This window comes from Pararge aegeria, chromosome 19, assembly GCF_905163445.1.
Source record: "Pararge aegeria chromosome 19, ilParAegt1.1, whole genome shotgun sequence".
Taxonomy (NCBI): Eukaryota; Metazoa; Arthropoda; class Insecta; order Lepidoptera; family Nymphalidae; genus Pararge; species Pararge aegeria.
The window spans coordinates 4,637,805-4,663,321 of record NC_053198.1 but is presented as its reverse complement, the minus strand read 5'-3'; the positions used below and the strand labels follow the sequence as shown (position 1 = coordinate 4,663,321).

Sequence of the window (25,517 nt, the reverse complement as noted above, 5' to 3'; positions counted from 1 at the left end):
TGATAACCATAAATAATAAACTAGGAGTAAGTTACAGACTAAGTAGAAAAGCACATACATGCAGTAATTAATCATTACTATTCATCATAGACTCTCGTGAAGAGTCAAAGCCAAATTATTAGGGAATTATAGGCGTTGTCATATATTTACTTTCACCACAAAAAGTGAAATGAAATAAAGCATCAAAACAATCAAAGCAACAAAATAAGTAGCATTAGTCAGTCGTATAGTCGTAATAGTAGCACTCGTAGGTATCAATGCTTCTTTCTACACGCCCAGTAGCAAAGCGACGCCGGCAAGAGTCCACCGAGTTGGTTTATCCTTCGTCTTCAGATTAAACGTCCACACGAAAGTGGGGCCACGCATTCTGCCATCCATGACGATAATATTATTACAACGAGCAATATAAACTACATTTTTTCTGACATGTCTTATTATGTAAATAATGTTTCAATTTAATTTATTTATCTCTTTTTATTTCACTCAACACATTTGTTTTTAAATTCATTTTTAAAACATACTCTACACTAAAAAGTAATTAATAGAATGTTTACCTAATAAGACTAGTTAGAAGTACAGAGCATAAAGGAGACCGTATGTACCCTATCTATTTGTCATCGGACAAAATAAACCCATTTCCTCTTTTGTTTTATTGAACTTTTAGTTCAACGTTATGCAAAAAATTTTTTATTAATTCTCACTTCTTAGAGATGCCATTATACAAAACAGGATTATAATTTATTTTTCCCCAAGTGGTTCCTGTTATTTTAAAGTGGTCAGTTCGGTAATAATTCGTAAAAATTTGATATATTTCTTTTATATAGCAAATCAGAAAAAAAAAGGAATTATGTTGTCCGTTGACCTCATGTTACACAGAAAAGAGAGCTTAGTAGCTTCTAGTAAGATTTATCTGTAATTTTAGAACTGGTTAGGTAAAAGTAAAAATATGGAAATAAACTTTCGCACTTTTAAATTAGGTTTAGACAAACGCGTGAGTACCGGTAATACTGTAACTATTTATAAATAAGAAACGATACGCGAATCCGTTTACTTGTCATGGTTTCTTAATACACACATAAAAAGAGGATAGAAACGCAGAATATGAGCATAGAATGCCCACATCTTTACCACTCATTTGATCACTCGCAGCAATAACATACAGTAGGTACTGTCGTGATTTGCAAATATCACACTTATTTGGCATATTCATCATATCGACACAAATGGTGAATGCAGTATGGAAGGATATACAACAGTACTTTACTGCAGTGGCCAGGATAAGAGGCATTGATGGACGGACGAACGTGTAAACTAAGTAAGACGAACTGTTATACGTAAGTCCAACAATGCCAAGGCTTGTATATTACTTTCCTTAAACATGTCTTCACTTAAACTCATTTTGTCGAATACTATTACTCTTCTAAATCAAAGACGAACAACGTAAGTCCAAACATTATCGCTTTTTTTTTAATAAACAGCTGCAAGCCATCCATATTTATATAAAACATTTGATAATTTACCTCGGTTGCTTTGTTTCGGAAATAAGATGGTTCTATTTTTAAATTACACGACAGTTATTGCGTTTACTATTTAGTTTACTTGGTCGGGAAACCACGACAGCTATGGATTTTCATACAACTTGTGCCGGCCGCTAAACGCGTGTTATCGGGGCAGTATAACAATTTCGATTTATCTCGAAGAAGATTGTCAAAATAATGCTCAAATTACCAAGCATCTTTAATTAAATATCTATCCGAATACCTCAAAACGTAGTTTGTGGTTCCGCCATATAAATACTCACCGCACTTTGTATACTGGGCACTCATAAACATTGCGCGTGTCCTGTTTATCCTGAGTGACGGCCTTGATATAGATGACAGGCATCATTGGGAACAGCTCCATCATGTAAGATTCGACAATGCCCCCCGTAGCGGTGTCCCAGCGCGCCCCTTCCATGTATAAACCGTGGATATTTGCGCCTTCTCGAGGAGGCGCGCTGGATGCATAAATAGAGCTTGTAAGCTTTTATAATGTTGTATTTAAGAAGACGCTGAACTATAGTAGGACTTTATGGAAGCCCTAGGGTTGACTCAGTGAAGTAACAGATGAGATGATTTTCTAAATTCAATTCTGGACTACTTTTTCAGAGTTTTAAATTCGCATTAAATACCATTCAATCATACGATAAGCCAACAGGAATATGCGATCATTAAAAGAGGTAGGTAACCGAATTACGCGAAACCCCGCAGAGTTAGTTGCTACTTCCTATATAAAATTTTCATTTGGTATAATATATTTATTTGGTTTTTCAGATTAGAATATTTTAACCTTAGTCATGTGGCATCTTAGTCTTAGGTTACCTTTAAAAATGCTATATGGTCAAATATGAGTGGAATATTATTTACTTGAAGTCTCCTCTGTTCTTTTTGGTGACGTCACAGTTGAGACACATCTTGTCTAGCGGCCACTCGTTCTTACGCGCCGTCTGTTGCATGATGGCCGTGAGGAATGACTGCGGGTTGAAGAAACCGGCCAGCCATACCGCTGGTGGTAGCTAAATTTTTAAATAATAACAGCGTAAAGGACTCAACACTTTCATGCATAACCACCCTGACCAGGAAGTTCTGAGTACTGTCGTTTTAACACATGCCTCTGAACAGGCACGTTCCTCTGAAAACTAAGAGGAACGTGCCTGTTATCCAACTCGGACAACCCTAAAGGGAACCTGAAGCCCTGACCATTATGTTATCACAGCAAATTCGACATTTAACAAATTCGTAATTAATGATGAAATGTTAAAACACGTTTAGGTGAATACTAACATTAAAGTCACCGGACCAGTTTTCGAGTTCAACAAGACGTAAACACAGATCTGAGAACCACGCTGCGAGGCCCAGCAAACTGGGATAGGCCAGTTTAGTCCAGGAGTCCGGCACTTTGTCCATGAACAGCGATTCCATTAATTTTTCCATGTCACTGCTGATTGTTAACTCGCCCTGTTGAATGGAAAAATATTGAATTCTATTAATGGAATTAAATGTACGTTGGTACTCAGGTTTGAAGACTTTTATTTTACAAGCCAAAATCCTCATTTTTCATTCAACGGTTGCAGAAAAAAACAGTCAAATCAGTAAGGACAGATCATGGAAAGATCGTGAATCATGGAAAGAACGATTCCGACGATTTCCACGATTACTTTTTTTCTCCAAATAAAACCAAAAATAATTGAAAGATAGTATTTAAACTAAATGATCCTCACAGAAGTAAAACGGAGAAGTTTCAGACATTCTTTTGCTAGTTCGTCTTGCCAAGTATACCCACTTTTTACCAAAATAATTCCCAGCCTGTAATCAATATGTAACACCTTATTGTAATGTATTTTTAAATAAATAGTTATTATCATTATGATTATACTAATATACTTTTATATATATAATAATATATACTTTTATATATATAGATTATAATAATATACCTTCAAACCCAGCTCTAATTCCTTCAAAGATCGTCTGATCTCCCCCATGAGTCTGTTCATCCGCTCGCACTCTTGCAACGCTACGATAGTGTACGGGGTTAGCTCCTCAACCTTCCCCATCAGCTCTTGAAGATTGAACGGTTCTGGCACCCTATCCATGATATCGTCCAAAATGTATCGCACCTATTTAGGACGACGTTAAAATGTTACAATTATTCCTTCGAAGGTACAACTAACAAGAACGAGACAAACAATGTATAAAACACCGTTTTATCAAGACATTTTCTTGGACATGAAATGGCAGACATTCTTTGACAACTTCTTGAAACTATCTTTCTTAGACATCTTCTGTAGGGTTCAAGTATTTTGTAGGGTTTTCCAAATACCGCTGTTTTGAAGAGCAACTTGTGATTTATTTGAACAAGTTTGAGTCTTCGTGCTTTTTCAGGGCACGATTGCCACTATAGAACCTTAGGACGTGTATCGCAACCAATGTCTATCGGTCTGATATGCACCCCTAACCCTTCGCCCACATTTTATGCTTAGGTTCTTCTATTCTTGCATACACTAATTATTTAAGTTCAAACGACAAGTCACAATTTGATGGTTTGAAGACTTAAGCAACTGAAGAGACACAATAAGGAATTTTGTTGTCTTTTCTCGTTGCAGTTATCCATTTTGAATTGATCAAATCTGAGGGAGTATATCTATGTATAAAGGCAAAGTATGTATGTTTTTGTATATCAAGTGATTTACCATTTCCTCCTTGCTAGCTCCACCGCCTGCTTGAGCTCCGGCATCACGTGGTTGCATCTCAAACACAACCTATAAATGTTATCTTTGAAAAATCGATCACTATTTATTGGTACAGAATCAAAATAGTAGAAACATTTTGCCGTACAAAATGCGTCCATATTTTTAGTTTTGGAAAAAAGTGGTATTTCTATTTTCGGAGTTCGACTTGATGTATAGGAAACCATAAAATTCAAATTTTAAATTCAAGATTCATTTATATCTCTAGTAGGCATACTTTAAGCACGTTTAAAATTCAAAATTCAAAATTAAAAATTAAAAATTCATTAATTTCAAGTAGGCCTAATATAAGCACTTTTGAAACGTCAAGTCTGTCTGTGTGTAGTGACTCTACCACCGGTTCGGAAGGCAGATTCTACCGAGAAGAAGCCGGCAAGAAACTCAGCAGTTGCTCTTTTCCAACATTAACAATTTACATTTTACATTTCAAAATTCATTTTTCTATCTTGTGAGAGATGAAAGCGGAGCCGGATGCTTCCAAGCAACCTTGTCATTAAGAAATTCATCAATTGTATAATAACCTCGCTGTAATAAATGTGTTTTAACACATTCTTTAAACTTATGCATTGGTAGATCCAAAATTACCTTAGGACGTATAATAAATAAACTGGAAGTATGTCTGTTTGTTTTAACTCCATCATCAATTCGGAAGTCAGATTCTAACAAGAAAAAGTCTTTCATCTACGCGTCTGATACGGACTGTTAAAGTTTGGAACGCTCTTCCAGCTTCGGTGTTTCCTGATTCATACAACTTGAATGCTTTCAAGGCAAGAGTGAATAGGCATTTTCTAGGCAAGCGCACCCCAACTTAGACCGCATCATTGCTTTAGATCAGGCATGATAGTTGACAACCGCAAGTCTAAAACAGTGAAATAATATTAACAGTTCTCGATATATTAATGCTTACATACCAATTAGAGTTACATTACCTTAAATAGACGTTCAGACACCGTGGTCAGATAGCCTATCTCTGCATTAGGATGTAGTCCATAGAGATACGGCGTCTCATCAGGTAAGAAGTCATCAATATACTGGTGGTATCCCACGTAGTCCGAATTCGGTGGTGAAATGAATCCTTGTGCAAGAGTCAATTCCCCATCAACCTATATTATTATTTTTTTACCATTAGGCGTATACCTAATTCAAGTCGAGTTTTTCTATTAGAAATTTAGACTTCGAACTTATTCTAATTGGTAATATTTAGTTTGCTGTGTTAGAATATTGTGTGGCTTATTTTATGTGGACAACTAATTTATCAATAAAGATATCAATCATCGATTAAAAAGTAACGTGGTACATACGTGGTCATAACTACTTGATATGTACTAGATATTATATTAACTTGATTCGCATTTTTACATAATATGTGCTAGTTATTCTCATTTAAGTAATAAATACTTTTTAAGAAATATTCAAACTTATATTTGACTTAAAGTTCATGTCATGTGTGGATGGTTATTTTGATACACATCCGGGTACATTTGCGATACACTTCAGTCTTGTATTGAGACACAGACCACGCAAAGATATCGCCTGGTTCGTAGTCGTTATCACAATGCTACTGATAAAGAATAGCATAATGACTTACTAGTTCTGCCTGCATGTACTCAAGTAGGAAAGTTCGGCACAGTCTCCTGTCCCAGTCATCGGTGATGTGACCGCCGTACATGATCTCGCCGAACAGATACCTGAGATCCTCCCAAGGTACTCGAGGATTGGCCTCCAGATAGTTGAACAGGACGTACACGCATATTGTCAAGTCGCCGAAGTTGAATGGATACACTCTAGTATACAAGGGATTTATTTAAAATTGAACATATCATTAAAATAATATAGAAAGTAATATTGAGTGATAGTAGGTGTGGTATTACCGATTCCAGCCTTGCGGGCCGAATTTACGTCGTTCGGCGACCACAGCGTGGAAATAGCATAAGGCAAATAATACAGCCTTGAACTCCGCTTCCTTACTGCACATTTCAAGCGTCTCTTGACTGAAGTTATCTAAAGCCTTATAGAAAAATGAATAATTAAACAAGAATTACATGAACTTTTACCTAAAAGGTAGCTGGAGTTTTTGTAAAATGGTTTGCATATCCAACCTTAACGAAGGTTTGTTTATTTCAGAACTAAGACTACATGAAACCATGAATGCGTTAAAGAAGGTCCTAAAAGTATTCCAGAAAGTTCTAAGTTAAAAGTTTATATTTGTGTATTATCATAACGAACCTTATGCAAGTTTGCCCACATTCCAATGGGGGGCTCATTTGTTATTTTGATTGCAGATTCCAAAATCCCTTGGGGGATGATGTGGTAAGCGGCATCAGCTGCCGGTTCTGCGCTAAGGAAGAGCCTAGAAAAAAATCATTGTTACCTCGTACATCTCATGTGATGAATTCTCACGATATGTACGAGGACGGACTTAGTTTCAATAAGTTGCTCAAGGAAGGTCTTTAGGACCTCAAAACGAAACTACCTTACTTTCCATTTACAAGCCATTTTCTATCCCTCTGAATCCCGAATAACATACCAAGGTCACAGATTAATGTTATGTCGATTAGTCGTCCAATCGGTGATAGCCTAGTGGGTAAGACATCGGATTTTCTTTCGTGGAGACCGAGTTCGATCCCCGGGTAAGCAATTTAAATATCACTTGTTTTAACGGTGAAAGAAAACATCATGAGGAAAGCTGCATGCCTGAGAGCTCTCCATAATGCTCCCAACGGCTTAAGTGAAGTCTACTAATTCGCACTTGGCCAGCGTGGTAGACTAAGGCCTAAACACGTTAGGCCACATTGTGAGAGTCTTCTCTCCTCCTCCTGTGCCCCGTAGTAGGCAGGTAATGGTTTGATGATGATGATGATGAGTCGTCAAAGCATCTATAGCAATTAACTTCAATAAACAATCCTACAAAACAGCTAAATTCTGTGACAAAACAATGCAGTTACTTTCGGAATTCATAACTGTCAGATATTTACAGACCTATAGCCCGGAAGAGGGTTTTCAAAGGTCTCCTCCATCTTCTTTTCCAGGGTTGCCAGCCACTTCGCCACTAAATGTACGTTTTGCAAGATGACCCAGTCGCCATTCACCGCAGATACGCCCATGGCTTCCTCGGCCACCACCTCTTGACCTTGGCCAAGCGACACAATGTGGAAATTTCTTTTGTCCGTTGAAAAACCCAGTTTGCGACCCAATTTTTCAACATCCTAAAATATAAATTAGGCACTGTGTCAAAAACAATATACAATTTCGATTATTAAATTCAATTTTTTTATTTTTTTATTTACGAAATTTTAAGCGGAACCTTCCCCTCCCTGAACTTGTAGACAGTAATTGCGACCAGTACAACTATTTAAGGCTGTGTTTAAAAATCAAAACGTAATCCAATTTTTATCTAATTAAACACCACACTTTGATTCGAGCACTTTAGTTCGATGGCATCCAAAAATCATGTTAATGATTGTGATGATTTCATTAAACCAAATCTTTTATTATCTTCGATACTAACATACCTTTAACGGATCTACTCCTGGCGATAGGATGAAGAACATAGGCGTTGTACACGTACTTTCCTCGAATGACTTCTCCAGCGGCGGAGTCCTTGCCTCAACGTATTTTGTTCCAAGATTTTCTTCACAGAATGCTCTGGAGTAATTAGTTTATATCAAAAATGGTTTAATAGAATCGGCCACAAACACTATATTATCTTATTATTATTGTGTGACATTCTCTATAAACTAAAAGTACCTTACCTTTATGTTGGTGAATGATGAATGGTGTAAACAAATATACTATTTTTGAAAGGTTATGATATAAAGTGCTATGATAAGCAAGTTTTTTAGGTATAGGGCAAAATTATGAAAGAAAAAGAGCTTGTACTTCTATGTCAACTAAATGTTTCTTCATCTAACAAACTTAGACTGTTTATTTATTTATTTATTAGTAATCCAACTGTTGTTTTCAGAAAATATAAATTACAGATAATGAATAAACCAAATTTTTAAATAGTTTTTGAGTTATTTAGAGGGCAAAAGTGGCTCTAAATGGTTCCTGGCGTCGCCAGTTCCTTTTGGCTAGAACTTGGCTGACACTTGGCTCCGCGTGTCTTGATATACAAAATTAACTAATTATATGGAAGGTAAAGTTAAAGTATACCCAGATGCATAAGACATTCGATCAGGTCTGAGCGCACGCAGTATGCAGAGTCGTTGCAGGGACGACTTATTCTTCCATTCGCCCGGCAGTTTGTCTCGCTCGGGAGCCTCACCGTCTGTATACTTTTGCCACCTGTTAATTATGCCTTTTTTATGAACAGTATTCTTATTTTGATTCCTGATTGCATACTCAGCTCAGCTGCATATGCAATCAGGAAAATTAGACAGCTTACCGATGTTGAAACAGCTAGGCTTGTTTATTTCGCATACTTTCACAGTATTATGTCCTATGGGATCTTGCTGTGGGGAAAAGCTGCAGATATTGAAAGTATATTTATACTACAGAAAAGAGCCGTACGATCAATATATAAACTTGGATCACGCGAATCGCTTCGTGAAAAATTTAAACAAATAGGTATTCTTACAGTAGCTTCGCAATACAAAATATTACTCTTTATAAATCAAAAGCTGAAATTAACAATCGACTTACCAGAAAAGGTCAAAAATTAGTGATATCTGCATATCGTCTGCGAAAGGTGCAGAACTCCTTTGTGGGGTTGAGTATACGCTTTTACAACATGATTCCTAAGGAAATTCTTGAACTACCAATGCATACATTTAAAAAATGTGTAAAAACACATCTAGTACAGCGAGGTTACTATACATTTGATGAATTCTTCAATGACAAGGTAGAATGGAAGCAGCCAGCCTCGCTCTCATCTCCCGCAAGATAGCAAAATGATTGTAAATGTTGATGTTGGAAAAGAGCAACTACTGAGTTTCTTGCCGGCTCTTCTCGGTAGAATCTGCTTTCCGAACCGGTGGTAGAGTCACACAAACATACATACTTGACGTTTCAAAAGTGCTTATAAAGTAGGCCTACTTGAAATAAATGAATTTGAATTTGAATTTGAATTTATTGGTATTTTCCCGTTCTTAAACACGGTTCTACTTGGGAAGAACCGTGTTTAAGAACAGGACGGGAACTATATCCTAAAGTGTCCTAACCTGAGAGTCTTATCAATACATACTACATACTTTCAACAGAAGCGTTACCTAAATAAAAATTAAGAATAATCGAATAGTGTAGGCTTAGAATTAAGGATTAGTTAGCTTAGTTAAGGGGGACAGACGTTTCAATTGATCTCAGAGACACGGACAATTTTTTCATTTACTAGTAAACACTACCACAACTTATGCAAGAAACAAATCCTGTACCTTTTTGTTGCTCCTTCGATGTCCTTATCAAGGTTTTCGAATGCGTCCATTTTTGAGAGCGCAATAATACCACCCCATGCGTTATTTGATAGCCACGAGTAAGGAGAGCTCGCTGGTGCTACAGCATACTTAAGCAGGAAATCTAGCTCTCTCGGATCTACTTTCCCTTCTGTTTGCAATACCTGTACGAACATTAATTAAACATTCCAATAAAAATCGAAAATTACCGTCCGAAAAACCTCGATCGTGGCTAAATCCTAGAAAAAGCCTATGCCGTATTCTGCAATATTATTCGTCTGTTCATCTCAAGTAAAAAACTTTACGGATTCTAGCGGAGATTCTCAAGTATATTAAAGAATAAAAAACTAATACAAACCTGCAGCGTGATAAGGAATAAGAATACGAGTTTATCTCTCTCAAACAATCCTCTACTGGTATACACAAACACAGCAAAAGTAATACTATCCAAAAGATTAGCAACTCTGGCGTCCAGCTCATCGGCAGCTTGAGCCCTATTTAGCGCATCTTTGAATACAACACTGTATGCTTTAAGAGAGAACTGGTACATCGGGTTTATCTTACACAGGTCGTTTAAGATGAAATACAGCATGGAAGCACGAGTCGCAGCGCGTCTGTGAATACAGATAAATTAAGTTTTTAATTGTATGTAGCTCTAGTGCTACATACAAGTTTGGATAGAAGCAGGCGTTACTTTGCCGAATCCCATAACATACATTGAAATCTAACTCTATTTGCTATGCTCTGCAAAAAGAAGGATAAATTTAAGGGTGTTATTTATAACTTCTTTAATATTGAGACTCCAACCCAAACCAATCTTCGGCAGTGTACTCTCAACTCACGTTATGCTCCGACACCAGAGCATCCTCAGGAGATGTTGACTTTACGATGACTAATTGTTAACATTTCAAGTTCAAAGCCTATTTCGGAACGATTTCACGAACCTTAATTTTTCAAAGATGAATTAATGGTACATTAAGTGGAAAATATCTAAGAGGACTCCCAAATGACTGATTAACACTCACCTATATCTTTCACGTGCTTCATCAATCTTAACCGCAGTAACCTTTCCTTCCTCTACTTTTATTTCAATGTCTGCAGCTGTTTTCTTAGTCGTTTCTAAATTTATCACTAAAGCTGAATCGCTGAGGATATCAGGTCCAGCCGATGACAAGCGCTTTAACAAATCATCTTCTAAACTTTTTAATGTGATTTTGAAATCGTTTTGCTGTTTCGTCAAACCAGCACGAAGGGCTTCAAGATCGGGTCTTTCCGCTTTGACTACTTCTCCTAATAACTGTTCTTCCAGACTGATGAAAAGCAGTTTGATATCAGAACTAACTTGTCGGCCATTCATTATGCATTAAATGTAAAGAAAATATCTTACCCATCTCTTGTCACAGTAAAGTTTATTAATGTACATTGCGCTTGCATTTCAGGCTGATAGTGAGGATTTGCTAGTTTTGTTTGAAGCACAAGTCTAAAATTCACATGATAATCTATTTCTCTGTCACCAATCTGGAAATTCAGCGAAAGGTAAATCAATACCTACTTTTTTTACTTTTTTATTCCACAAGTTTTAACCCTTGACTACAATCTCACCTGCAGGCAAGTTATGATGCAGCCTAAGATGGAAACGGGCTAACCTGTTAGTGGAATGGCAGTTATGTAAATTGATATTCTAATCGGTTTCTACGCGACAACGAACCGGAACACTGAATCTCTTGGCAGCACGTCTTTGTCAGTGGGGTGGTAAGGCTAGCTACACCAAAAGCCTCCTACCAGACCAGATGAGAGAAAATTATAAATTTTCAAATTGCCCTTGATGGGATCGAATACGGGACCTCTCACTTAAAACCACAGCACTATTCCGCCAACGAGGTCGTGAAAGATCGCACTTGTAAGTGTGTAAATAACACGTAATCCATCTGCTTAAGTTGGAAGTGCATAGAATTACTATATTAAGCCAACTTTAATAATTATTTTGAAGAAACGGCATGTTAGATTCCAAACTATCAATGACAGCATAATTGCGTACCTTTAGCACTCGTCCTTTGCGAATAAGCACGCGTCCAAGCAATGGTTCAAGTACAGCATCGACTGACTCCCCTATGTTTTCAAGCAGTACAACATCACCATTGCTAACAGCACGCTCTATACGATCCAGATAGTTCCGCTGTGTTAATCTGATTACTACAAGTGCGTCGCCGTATCGGGACTTTATCCATTTTATTCCTTGCCTGATGAGAGATAGAAAAAAACATCATGTAAACATTAAAAAAAAAAAACACACAACCTGCAAGATTCCCTGCAAGAACCTGCTAGTAAAAACAATTAAACATACAGTTGCGGATCAATCATGAGCGGCCATCTTGCTGAATTCGTAAGTATGGTTGCGTTCTCCGTACTCATGTTATCGCTGGGCAGCCCCTCGTTATTCCAAGTCGCCACTTGTGCATCGTCTGTTAACATCGTCAAAGGCTCCAGACCTTCAGTTGTTTCGATTTTAGGCTAAAACATATTTGTAGTTGAATTACCCGTCGAAGCGCAATTCGTAAGCTTCAGGAGAGCTAAAGAACGACTAATATAGTATTTTCGCCGTCATGATAAACATGCTCAACTGTTTTGACTAAAGGTGTTTCAGTAGGAATGTGAGCATGTTAATATGGCGTATGGTATTTTCGACGACGGTTAATCTGATAAAGTTTTGTTTTCGCTATACGATAAAACCGTTGCATCTCGCAATGCAAATATTGAAACTTGATTTGTACATATAAAGCCCGTTTTTGTGTGTGGAAAAGAATACGTCCATTTTATCCTCAACATCGCGAGGTTTTTATTTCCCGTCTGGTTTTACAATTAAAAGGGGCTTTAAAATTCAACTTCATCTCGTTCACTACAATAAGATACGTACATCTGTCTTATGAAGCGTAGGAACCCAATCCTCATCCATTAGCAGCAATCGGTAGCGACGTGTAAAGCAACCGACGTAAGAGATGAAAGCTGTCACGAGCAAAACATCTCCCGGCAACAATACACCAGATTCCTTTAGATTCACCACTGTTGCTGACCACCTGAGGTTAAAAGTAAAACCATAAATTAGTAACAAACTATGAAGTATAAAGTTATAAAAAATAGATGACCGCTTCGTATAGAAGCCTAAGTTCTAAGTAACTCTATCCTGCCATGAAAGAGGAAAGCATGCTTAGCAATGGCACATAAATCAGACTGATGATCATCATGACTATGATAAGTATACCTTATTTTCTCTGATGCTAAGCCATTGACTAATCTGTTAGCTAGATCAATAGTTGCGTTTGTGGCATCAGCCTCCGCTTGGCATTTAATTTTCTCGTTGACGGCTTCTTGGAAAGCTTTTAGCAACTCTTCCAGTTTCTCTTCGAGTTCCTGTAGCATTAAAATTTACTTTCTGCTAAAACATTTTTATACGGTCACTTGCTTTAACACCTATCTTAAATCCACTTCTTTAAAACTATAATTTTTTTTTTGAAAACGCTCACACAAAATCTTAGGTAATTTCCTCGGAACATATAAATCATACGAAATATCTATTGCTATTTTACAATTTTACTGGACCACAGTAAGATAAATACGCTATATATAAGTTTAGAGCATTGTAAAGTTATAGAGATCTGAATATGCGCAAATGCAAGTAATCTGAATAAATATGATGTTTCCTCTTTAATTCATAAAATGTCGTACGTGAATCTGATCAGTGAGGAATGAGAGCTTGTCCCTGGCAGCTTGTAGCTCAGCGTTGGCAGCATTGAGAGCCCTCCGTTTGGGCTCTACGACCACGTACACATCGTAGAACTTCACGATGTTTATAACCCAGGAACAAAGCCCGGCGGCCGCAGCTGACTTGGACATTATGAACTCCGCATTGAATTCAGGGTTCTTTATGTACGGCATTACGGCCTGAGAATAAAAAAAAGGCGGTATTTTACCAGCCCCAGGTTTTCGCTGTTCCGGTATCCAACTATATTGAATTTAACGTTGGCAAGCTACAAGCTATAGATATAAATGTTAGAAAGCTAGTGATTATTCGATATGAATGAAAAGAAAATTAAATTCAGTACCTTGATAACATCTGGATGAATGTTTTCTTTGTCGTAGTAAACGAGATCGTATAGAAATTGATCGACCTTAGCCATCATAAGCTGAAAACATAAAAATATATTAAAAATATGAATCTAGACGTACCTACTCAAAAAATTTCACCCTCTTTTTTACACTAATTGCTTCGTATTAAAAAAAAATTGAATCAACGTTTAGACTCAGTCTCATATCACATACGCAATTAAGTTTACTTTTTCCACATAATACATTATACTCTTTGTCATTTAGACTCCATTGTATTACCTTACAAGCTTTCCACGACCTGTCCTTGGGTATTTTGCCTTTCTTTGAAAACAGTACGAGTACGGCAGCTGTTACATTAACTACAGCGTCAGGTGGCGAACCAAAGGACTTCAGTTCAGTCAAATTGTTCTTATTTAATGTATTCAAAGCCTCCTGGGCTGCGATCAACGCTGGCTCGGCCTTGGCCAAGTCGTCGGCGCAAATCTTCGCTTTTATTGTTACATCCTCTTCTATAACTTTTACTTTCTTCTCCTCTTCCGCAGCTGTTTATAATTAAACTATAATATGGACTTTTTGACTTTAAACAAACATTTTTGTAAAGGTGGTGGACACAAAGTCGGTGAGTATGGTTGTATGACTTTGGAAATCGAATCTGGCCTTTATTTTTTTCGCAATCCTTTAATAAAATTACCGTGGCGGACCCAGATCACGTAATACGTGCTCTGGGTCCGCCACGGTAATTTTAACTAGCACATGATATCAAACTTTAACAAAGATCTTTCATTCCGCCTTCGACCTCGCATTGAAAAAGCATGGTATATAATTTATTAACCTTACTAAACACATATAGTGTTTCTTGCAATACAATGATAGCTCAGTTGAAATTTGGAACTCACCGAAAGCTTTTTCTTTTGACACTTTTTCACTCTCAGCACCCACTACTTCAATAAGTTCTTCAGCTGCTTTATTTTTAACCTTCAATATTATTTCTTGCTCGGCAAGTGTTACCTAATAATCATAAAGATTTGTGATTTTTCATAAAGATTTGTAATTTTTATAAACCACGTATAACAAGTCCCCCTGGAAAGAACTCTTTCAAGAATAAAAAATGTAATTGAAACACAGTTTTACCTTTAGAACAGCTACATCGGCAGCGCAGGACGCCAGTTTCTCGAGACCATTTTCAAGTCTAAATATCATCATCTTTAAATTCTTGGTCTTCTCAGTCAACAGCCTCGAATATAAGGAAATCTGTTCTAGGAAAGTTTTTGGCGTCGTGTAATTGTACCGACGCTCGTTTGTAAAGTACACTGCTGACATTTGATTCACACTTTGATGTACGTGTGACATGAACGCCGCGACTGGCTCTATCAGGTGTGGCTGAAAAATTTTAAAAGATAACGACCTCCTACCTATGCAGTCATCTTCATTGAACGGTATTGTATCGATAGCTAAAACCCTCCTTTACTGAATCATTGAGTTACGATGTAATTACTTGCTTAAGTATCATTAATTCTTCTTTTAGTACCTTAAGTCATAATTTTATCTTCTAAAAAAAATCCATACAGTCGTAATTATTTAGGTTATGAGGTCAATTAACAGAAGCTATTACAATTATTTTATTACAAGCTGTAAAAAGGTCTAAATTTTTATCTTACCGGTAAAGCCTCGACTTCAGCGATGAATCTCTTAGATACGGAGCGCAGAGCCTCCTGCGGCCACTCGTGGAACCAGTTGATGGCGGTGCAGTTGACGATTGAGGGGAATTTTCGCGCACGCACTCTAAGTGTTGCACCCACAGGAGAGAAACATAGCACGACCTTGGAATATTTGGTACAGCTTTAAGTTCTCTTTATTTAGTTAGGTTCAACACAATTCAATGAGAAAATATTTTAATAAGTATAAGACCATATGTATTTCAAAATAAAGGAGACCCAGTTTTGCTCTTTTCATTAAAGTTTATCTGTAGCTTCCCTCTAGAAATTGCAGGAAAGCGATTTCGGTTTTCATAATTCGCTACTTTTCCTTACGATATTACGATATTGCTTGGAAGCAGGCCGCTCCACTCTCATCTCTCACACTATAGAAAAATTCTAATTTTAATAAACTGATGAATAATGTTGAGAAAGAGCAATCTGCCGAGTTTCTTGACTGCTCTTCTTGATAGAATCCGCCTTCTCCGCCGACTGACTTGTCGTTTCAATAGTGCTAATAAACTAGGCCTACTTGAAATAAATAAATTTTGTCATACCTTTAACATTGTCCGAACTCTATTAATGTAGAACCTCCAGCAATTTTCGCGTGTATCTTGCACACCAGAAGCTTTGGTCTGCAATTAAAAATATAGCAAAGCTTAAACCTTTGAAGAAGAGACAAAAGAAGGCCTTCTTGCCTTCTTTTGTCTCTTCTACATAAGTTTCTCGTCTCATCTATCTTGTGTTGCATTGTCTTCTTTTTCTCATGTCTTGTGTTGTTAGACAACCCCAAAGTTTTTTTTTTTAACTTAACAATATTGAATGCACAAACCTCTCCTCTGACACCGTTAATAATATTCTCGATCTCATCATCAGCGAACAGTTCGGGTATTTCACCGGATGCTAGTAAATCATTGATGAGGACGAGGAACCTCTCTTCAGCAACTTGACCATCTGTCATTAGAAACATGCTTCCGATGTTTTTCAGACCCGCCTTAATGTTCAGCGCCGCTGTATCATAAGAATAGAAATTTTAAAACTGAAATCGTTGCAACTTAGAAAAACTCAAAAAATACTCGACTTACCAAGATCAACTTTGAGGTCGTTTATACTGTATCCCTTGCGCAATTGTATCTGAAATACTTCAAGAGAGGAGATGAACGCTGATAGTCGAGACAGTGACTGCTTTCCAGAACCTCCCACGCCCACTAGCAGTGCGTTACCACGTGGTGCTTCCAGGATACGATTTATTCTACAAAATTAATCGTTCGTATTATAGCAAGTTCAGGCAGTCTTTCATGATACTTGTCAAATTGCTTTTAATAATAAAGTTGAAAGTGTAAAAGGAGTCTACGTAAAACTACCCGAAAGAAATGTAGTCATTAACAAAGTTGGAAGTCAACTATAGTGTCTTCATATCTGAGGTAGAACTATATATACACAAGAAATGTACGAAATACCGTAATCTTACCTGCAAATATGATACATAGCATCCTCGAAAAGCACTAGATTCATCGAAGCAACAAGATCGTTATAAGACGAAAGAGATTCGTCAAGCAGTTTTTTAATTTGTGCCCAATCTTTTATCGGGAAGTATTTCGGGTCTCCGATACCCTCAGCGAAATGACAATAAATCAATGGCTTCTCAAATACTATGTTTTCGTCGAACTCCTGAAATTATCACAATATAAATAGAAAAAAATAGTTTCTGATAAAAATATTGGATTAATTCTGTTTCACACAACTACGAATGTACAATTGAAAAAAATATGAGGTTCAAGGGATAAAAAGGAACTAACTATTTGGATTTGGACGAAAAATACCATTAGATATATCCATAAATAATAGGAAACATGCCTAATGTTTCCGTTTAAGTAGATTTCAAATCAGTAAATAAGTAAGTGTAGTGCCAAGACTAACTTTGAATTTAATCTGAATAATATAAGTTAAAATTACTTCACAATTCTTTTTGATGGTGTCAGCGATGAGTTTGGCGAAGATGTCATTATCGGCGGAGTCAACTAGTTTGTCGGAGTACACGCGAGTTGCCTCGTGTAGCCACAACCTTATCAGTTCTGATGACAACTTTACAGCATCGCCCGTGGTGAACAATATTCCCTTTAAAGAGACAACTTAATGATTTCTAGTCGTCCTAAGTTACAATACTTAAAAGAAAAATAAACTTAAATTTACAATTCACACGTTCGCATTTTTATCGCAGGCCTTTTACTCAAATTTCTTTTATTTATTAATAAAATCATAGACATTATAAAGTTAGTTCAACTAGCTGGCCATAAAAAACATAAAATACGATAAAAAAAATTTAAAATAAATAATTATTTTAGGTATATCTTTTACTTAAACACAAAAATAAGTAAACCTAGGTATTAAACCTTAACAAATACCTAACACCCTTTCTTGGTCTCGCTTCCTTAAAGCGACGATAGATTATAAACTCAGACTAACAGTCCGCACTTAAAAACACGTCCTCGCACCAGGCCAGAACTTTGAGTACATTGAAGCTAAAATACGTAACCCTGTATTGAATTTTTGAATTTTAATTTGCTGCTTTTAGCGTATTTGACTCAAGCACTATACCCCATTATTTTTAGACCTACGCTTATTTTTGGACAAGTGTTAAATCATTCGCGATACATTTCTACATTCCAGAGACATGAGTAGCGGATAGCGCAAGACGTGAAAGCTTCCGCGAGACCTTCTGGTATGCTTCAGCGTAGGTGACTTGCTGCTTCGATGTAATCGTATGTATCGTAACTGTAGGTGTTGATGCAGGTCTATAGTTGAATCAACAGCTGTTGACCATACTCTTTGTAATCTACACCTATAATGTGTGTTAAAAGGCGTATTAATATTGCGTTGCAATCTTTGACCCTGTCTTTGACAAGATTGTGGAGTTCCCAAGCACACACAGAAGTATATAGTGTAGAAAACTGATTAGCAGATAATCGTCTCGATGCTATATACTAACGAGTTTTACTCTGGTGAATTCAATTTGTACACAACATAAATTCTAACCTGGAATATATTAGACAAATCCCTCAAGTTGAATATGTAGTGGAACTTAATGGCGGTTGGCAGGAAAGTGGAAGCTAGTTTGGAGTGGAGAGCCAGCGCACAGTTGACCAGCGGTTCTGCGTAGCGTTGCACCTGGACGTTGAACTTGTTGGCCGGATTGGCCAGATGTTGGTACAGAATCTGCTTGTAGATATGGAAGCAAGCATCTAGGCCTGGGAAACTGTAAGAAACCGTTTTAGACCACTCAATTTTAATGCCATGCAAAGTAATAGTCAAATCAAATTTAGAACTTATTTTTTTATCAGGCAGAAGTCAGAATCACGTCGGTATAGTCAATCTATTACAAAAATCCGTTCTGTTAACAAAAGTATTATATAAATATAATACTTTTTAAATTTGCAATAAGGTCAAAGGACCACCCTGAATCGTGTAGCAATTTACTGATTTTAAACTTAAATACAAACCTGACAGCGAAAGTAGAGAAGTGTCGTTGCAATCTCGGATCGATAGTGAAGGATCCGGCCGTCGGATTCATGCACGAAACAAACATGCAATTCGCTATTTCTTTTAGGGTTAACTTCTGTCTGTCGTACCTGAAAACAAGCTAGCGGATAAAAATAAGGCAATAAAAATATAACTGGATTTGAATGGTATCCCAAGTTATCATTATCATATCTAGGTACTTTAATAGAGGGATACTTAAATAGGTTCCTCGGTAGGTAAAGATCCTCATCTAGAGATACGAAAGATCAAATTCTAACAAATAAATTTAAATTTATTGTACTATCGACGTTTTAATGAGATTTTTATCTCACCAATGGTGATAATCCATGAACTGCCTGATGAGTGTATGTGGCTGAACCGTCCCGTAAGTATCTACTTCGGGCATGTTCAAATCGTCCACGAAGTAAATCATAAACTTGCTGCCTGGTGGCCCGAAGCTGCGTCCCGACTTCTTTTCTAACGGTTTCTCCAAAACCTTTTGGATCATTTCTGTAAAGAACAAGTTAATGATATAATGTAAAAAAAAACACTACTGCATGTAACAACCTAGACACTGAAAATCCTGATATCGTCCATTTAAACTTAACACACAGTCCGATGACAAATTTTGTGTCGTCGCAAAAGTTAGCCAAGAGTGTAGCTTCGCGCATGAAGTACGGTCCCACAGAAATACTAATATTGAATATTGAAATCTGCGTATAGAAACGCACAAAGTTCAAGAAGACATAAAGTATGAAATCGGACTGTACATAGGTACTGTATTTAGTTAATTGTAGATACCCTGTAATGTTTATAACTTGGATATGATTTTATCATCAGACTAATTTTTTAAGTAAAGGAATTAATTACAATGTACTAGATCCATTCATTTTGCAGTGTTGTTTTATTCGTTGGGCGAGGGATTCGTGTATTCAGGTATACAGCAATTTTATTAATAAGGAATTTTGGTTGACCTGAAGTAGTGTAAAAGTTCAGAGGTACATTGGTTATGGCGTAGTTATCGGACAGGGAGTTGAGTTTAGCCGCTACGCTGACCGTTTTGCCGCTACCGGCACTGCCCACAAGCATCACTGGTTTCTGCTTAGCGATCAGCAAGTCCATGAAGAATCGGATTCGAGTTGTCTCAGACGTTGATACTAGACATGACTGAAAAAGGCAAGGTTTGTTACAAATACGATGGCATTATTATTAACGAAATTAAAAATCCCAGAACGCATCGCAGCTATTTACAATTTTAAACCAATACAAACAACATAAATTGATACCGTTAGAATGCGAAACATTGACTATGGAAATGTCTTAAAAATAAGATATCAAAGCGTATATATTTTGTAGAATATCAATTCAATTCTGTTACGAATATGAACGCCAAAGTAGCCTTCGTTTAACTTTAAGATGTGAGTAAGCGTATTATGGAGTTTTACTCGTATCTTTAGAACGAGTGAAATATTAATATATCTCACCTGAAGTGGTATATCTGGGTCTAGTTCAAAAGCCTCAACCCTTTCAGCCCACGGCAAAAACTTTTTGGTTTCTGGATCTATGAAAAAACCAAAGACATTTCCGGTCGATGGAAACTTTATTTGTTTAAACTCATTGCAGAACCATTTGCTAAACTCATTTCGCCAATCGACTAGTTGATCCTGGAAGAGCCCTGACCCAAAGCCCCAGACAACGCAAAAGACGAAGTAGGTCTCATACCTATGGGAGTGAAAGAATTGTCAGTCGATGAGTATCTTAGAAATAAACATTGTGTGGCATTACATAATACTGATTACTACATATTTGTAACATGCGAAAACATTACGTTTTTAACGGCTTGTTTTCTCTCTATTCACTTCATAAAATATATTTTTTATATTGTTTTCGTTTAAAGAACCCAAAAACTAACCCAACAGGAGGTTATATCTATAATAGAGGCCTATAATCACCACGCTGGGTAGAAAGGTTGATGATCGCAGTAGATGGTAGTAGTTGCACAGAGGACGCTGCTGCCCATTCTCCGTCATATTCCCTTAGACCTCGTATGACAACGGCGGGAAGAGGAAGGTTGGTGACAACTGCATTCTCCTCTGCCGTCACCACACGGAAGAACTAACTTTATGAAATAAAGTTATGTTTCTCTCACCATTCCTTTGGACAATCACTGGGTAGTAAATTTTTATTAAGGAAGCACTCCAACAAATAGCACGTCAGCTGTATCTGTTGCAATTCGCTCAGTGGCGTTATTCGTTTATACTTTTTACAAGATTCCAATAGGGATGGAATGTACTTGTCGAACATAACTGTTAGCATTGCCTTTTCTGATTCATCATCACGAGTTGTATCAATCCATGATGCAACAAATCTGCAAAAAATCGTATACAAAAAATACAAAGGGTCTTAAGTAAGTTCACTAAAAAAAAAGCCCTCGCAAAATAGCAAACAATTAAATAACATGCAGTTGTCTTATCATATTTATCATTTTATATTATAACTTTGCGTCTACGAAGGTCATTGTCCCAGTATACTCTAATCCGCCAAATGTTACTTAAACCTGACAATTAAAACATCAATTAACTAAAATAAACATGCTTAAATATCTAACATCTAATTTTTAAGATTTACTATTTTTTTCTTTAAAGCAAACGTAAACACTTACGGATTCCATCCTAAATCTTGAGGATTTATATACAAGATTCCAGCACGAGACACTGTAGCAGGCGTAGCAGTTCTAAGTGTAGCTATCTCAAACAGTAATCTCATTGATTTAGTTAAGGCTATACGTTCATTACTGGCTAACGTTAGTACCTATAATTAGGAACAGAGATTTTTATCTCCAAATTAATGGACTCGCGCTATCTTCAAACGCATATGTATAAAACATTGCAATGTTTTAAGGAAGTAATTACACAATTTCCAAAAACTACTTTCTCTGACCCAAATGATATAATAGCTAATAACCAACATCCAGAATCAATTAACTTATAAACAAGAGGGAAGCGCATGGAATTTTCTCTTTGAGACAAATAATGTCAGGGACAAATATTTCGATTGTAGTGTGTTTGGTTGTACCCTCAGTTTTAGGTCAAGATTATTTTTTTAATTTTGTGTCCTATCTTTATCGTACGAAGCGACGGATACAATAATTTAAACATGTAATAAATTTAATATAGGTAAAATAAGATTTGTTTAACCTTATTGTCATCCATCAAAGTGTTCAAGCTCTCGATCCACATTGGATCAATATCCCCATCAAGCACTATCCACTTAGGACCATCGCCTGGCATATTTGCCATATCCCGCATTATTGTTGAAAACAGTCCGTCCTTCCATTCCCTAGTTGCTGGGTTAATAATACCAAATAACTCGTCATTGGTAACTGCTTTCGGATCAAGGTCGTTATAGTACGGTTTCATTTTCAACATTTGGTACGTTTTGTTGAGGCACTGCCAGACCATGGATTTCCCGGTGCCCGCGAAACCATCAATAAATACAGAGTGACGTACGGCGAATAATTCCACTAGCTGTACCATCTGGAAGAATTATTTTTACTTCTTATAATTATATTATATTATTAATTATATTATATTATTACTTATATTTATTAATTATAATTTTAACTGCTATCATTAATTTAGATGTTATTGTAGGACTAAGACAACACGATATAGTGCAATTATCAAATCCATTTAACACACGACAGGAGTAAAAAACGACTTTTCAGTATGTTAACCAGCAAAAAGTAAATGATTTTTAGTTTGTCAATTTGGAATTTTAATTTTGCATAACATATGTTGTCTCCTTTTTAAATCATTTCAAACTCATACATAAAGAAAAAGAAAATCTGTTTTCTTAAATGCCTTTAACGATTAAGTATTCTTTGATTACAAGCTTTTATTTTAAATCTAAAGCCTTTAATATCTTACCTTTAAAATGAAACCTGGTTCGGGCTGAAGTTTCATAGATATAGCGCCTTCTACAAGTCGCTTTTCAAAATCGAAATCTCGCTTCCTCGGTACGTCCAGGGCAGGGAACAAATCACCGATCAAACCCATAAACACTGGCGTATCATCTGTTACTATTTTGGGGATGTTGAAATCTCTCAAGGCTCTCATCAACACTTGATCTTCTGGTCTCAAACGATCTCCTCTCTAAGACAAATCCAAGAGTAATATTTTTTTTTTGGTCGCGCAAACAAACAGTTCCATATAAGTATTACTTTAAAAGAGTGTCAGCATAAACCATCTGCATCAAGTCAACAAGCTCGTCACATAGAAACCAGTAACACCAAAAAGCATGCTACAAAATATTTATGCTTACTCGTTTGCTTGTCACATCTAATACAATAGGACGACACGATCATACAATTCGTAAACTTAATTGCCTCGTTATGCGCATAGTGCTCTACAGAAGACGAAAAAAACTGACACGCATACACTGACAATAGGATTGTCCTTAAACAAGATTATTGATTAGATTGTATAACTAACACTTCATATCGAAACTACGCCGTGTGGTAACCAAGTAGAAATTAGGTTTAATAGACCGATGCCCCTCAAGGTACGGACGTACTTACATCTTAAATTGCATCATCACTAACATTTAGTTGGTATCAAAGGAAAACTTGTCAATGAATTAAAAAAAACACTACCTTTAAAGAGCCAGCCACGACGAGTACAGATTTGATCGCTCTCAAACCCCAATCATAATGATCTTGCTTGGACAGCAGTTCCTTACATAGAGTGTAAAGCGTAATGAACTTTCGCGCCAGGAGACGGGCATCCTGGAAGCCTTCTGCTACCAACATGATTTCACAAATCAATTCGAAATCTGGCACTACCATTGCACATGGTCTGGTGACAAAATAAAGTAATTATTTGCCGAATTCCTTCCGGGATTGCCTATTTAAATCAAGAACTTACAGTGAAGCATCAACAAATCTGAATAACACACGCTCCTTATTGTGATATTTGGAGGACGTGGAGTAGAGTTAGAATAACTTACCTGAAAAGAGCCTTTAAGTTTTCAGGTAACTCTGTTCTCCCTGCGTATCCGGGATTCATGGTGATGAACATACCGATTGTTGGAATGAGAGAAATAAATTCTCCCATAAAATCAAACTTCTTCTTCTTAGCCTTAATAGCGTCAAGGACACTCTTAACTTGAACTGACACGACAGATAACACTTCAACAGATATTCTATTGAACTCATCAAAGCAACCCCATGCGCCAGTTTGAGCAAGTCCTGCGAAATTTGAAAACGCTGGTAAAGTTCGTTGAGTGCAGCGATAAACGTTATTACTATTACTAATAATTCTTAACTGTAGCTGGTTTGCAAGTGGTAGACAAGGTAGACCAATGCGATGGCTCGATCAAATTACGATTATTCTTGACTCCCAGGTACGTGAAGCTGTACAATGTACATGTTGGTGATGATATCGAGTCACATATCGACAATGTCCAGAAGAAAATCACAAGTTTAAGAGGCAACTACCTACGCCAATGGGCTTACAACTAAGGTGTAGAGACGACGAACGCATAGATTCGTTAATGAATAATATCTGAAGAAATAGAGCACTTCAATTGACCGCTTTTATTTTTTTACTATCACACTCCATGCTGACTAGATACAAATATTTTAAAGCTATATTGCTAGAAAAAATAGTTTAAGTGCCCATCTGCTAAATAATAAGCTTAAGATTAGGGCACCTAAGCTTCAATGAGTTATAGTTATTTATGCGGATGAGGTTAAAATTAATACGAACCCTTGTAAATATTTCCGCAAGACTTGTAGTCCATCTGTTCGGAGCAGTTAAACACATAGACCATTATACCCAAAGCCCTTCCCAGATCCTTCGTAGTTTCCGTTTTACCAGTACCAGCTGGTCCAGCGGGAGCTCCGCCCATAACCAAATGGAGACTCTACAATATACCAAAACCCATAAATATCTTCTATATTTTAGAACAAAAGTTTCGTCTTACGATTTCCCTCAAATAATTTTAACATGCTACGTTAAAACAGAAATAGCTTTTAAAAAATTATCAAAAACAAAATTACAAGTCGTTATTGTTATATTTAAACAGCAAAAACATATCAATCCTGCAACTACCAATAAAGCAACTGGAAGCAATAGAGCTGGATACGTTACTAAGACCTTGACCTTGCATACTTGGTACCTGATATGATTGGCTGATTTACGGTGAAGTTTCAACACTTCTCCCCTAGTAAGTTTGGTTAATATATCATATTATTACCTGTGTTAGCGTTATATAGCATCTGTCTGTCAATGGAGTGATTACGAGACGCGGTGTGTTCCCCAAGTATTCATAATCGTAGAGGAATTGAGCGTCGCAAATATTTGCAAAACAATTGTTCGCCTTAAGATCCCATCGATGCCTAAATAAGACAAATTGTATAAAAGTCATAAGACAACTATGGGGGGAATGTGTGTTGGTAAACATCTTAACATAGATATACAGTCTACGTATGTATGTACAGATGTTAAACCTTTATGTCAA

At 36.8% G+C, this 25,517-nt stretch overlaps 1 protein-coding gene across 1 annotated transcript in view; it reads right to left on the bottom strand.

Annotated features, from left to right (window-relative positions):
- Positions 1-25,517, bottom strand: part of LOC120631869 (dynein beta chain, ciliary-like) — a 46,921-nt gene continuing 21,404 nt past the window's right edge. The window contains exons 38-82 of the mRNA XM_039901528.1: positions 25,254-25,395; positions 24,764-24,920; positions 24,003-24,243; positions 23,650-23,851; positions 22,925-23,149; positions 22,193-22,531; positions 21,658-21,806; positions 21,145-21,363; positions 20,480-20,717; positions 19,970-20,162; positions 19,328-19,505; positions 18,977-19,105; positions 18,513-18,732; positions 17,433-17,594; positions 16,948-17,147; positions 16,562-16,728; positions 16,309-16,487; positions 16,034-16,111; positions 15,441-15,602; positions 14,914-15,162; positions 14,679-14,790; positions 14,062-14,324; positions 13,779-13,859; positions 13,402-13,617; positions 12,938-13,086; positions 12,593-12,752; positions 12,023-12,189; positions 11,717-11,918; positions 11,066-11,196; positions 10,704-10,988; positions 10,037-10,292; positions 9,661-9,842; positions 8,444-8,575; positions 7,801-7,933; positions 7,268-7,494; positions 6,515-6,638; positions 6,160-6,296; positions 5,877-6,072; positions 5,218-5,391; positions 4,232-4,300; positions 3,476-3,658; positions 2,823-2,996; positions 2,406-2,554; positions 1,802-1,996; positions 1-367 (exon numbers count right to left, since the gene is read on the bottom strand). Coding sequence (XP_039757462.1) covers positions 268-367; positions 1,802-1,996; positions 2,406-2,554; positions 2,823-2,996; positions 3,476-3,658; positions 4,232-4,300; positions 5,218-5,391; positions 5,877-6,072; positions 6,160-6,296; positions 6,515-6,638; positions 7,268-7,494; positions 7,801-7,933; positions 8,444-8,575; positions 9,661-9,842; positions 10,037-10,292; positions 10,704-10,988; positions 11,066-11,196; positions 11,717-11,918; positions 12,023-12,189; positions 12,593-12,752; positions 12,938-13,086; positions 13,402-13,617; positions 13,779-13,859; positions 14,062-14,324; positions 14,679-14,790; positions 14,914-15,162; positions 15,441-15,602; positions 16,034-16,111; positions 16,309-16,487; positions 16,562-16,728; positions 16,948-17,147; positions 17,433-17,594; positions 18,513-18,732; positions 18,977-19,105; positions 19,328-19,505; positions 19,970-20,162; positions 20,480-20,717; positions 21,145-21,363; positions 21,658-21,806; positions 22,193-22,531; positions 22,925-23,149; positions 23,650-23,851; positions 24,003-24,243; positions 24,764-24,920; positions 25,254-25,395 — 8,026 coding nt within the window. The 3' untranslated portion in view covers positions 1-267. The remainder of the gene's footprint in view (positions 368-1,801; positions 1,997-2,405; positions 2,555-2,822; positions 2,997-3,475; positions 3,659-4,231; positions 4,301-5,217; positions 5,392-5,876; positions 6,073-6,159; positions 6,297-6,514; positions 6,639-7,267; positions 7,495-7,800; positions 7,934-8,443; positions 8,576-9,660; positions 9,843-10,036; positions 10,293-10,703; positions 10,989-11,065; positions 11,197-11,716; positions 11,919-12,022; positions 12,190-12,592; positions 12,753-12,937; positions 13,087-13,401; positions 13,618-13,778; positions 13,860-14,061; positions 14,325-14,678; positions 14,791-14,913; positions 15,163-15,440; positions 15,603-16,033; positions 16,112-16,308; positions 16,488-16,561; positions 16,729-16,947; positions 17,148-17,432; positions 17,595-18,512; positions 18,733-18,976; positions 19,106-19,327; positions 19,506-19,969; positions 20,163-20,479; positions 20,718-21,144; positions 21,364-21,657; positions 21,807-22,192; positions 22,532-22,924; positions 23,150-23,649; positions 23,852-24,002; positions 24,244-24,763; positions 24,921-25,253; positions 25,396-25,517) is intronic.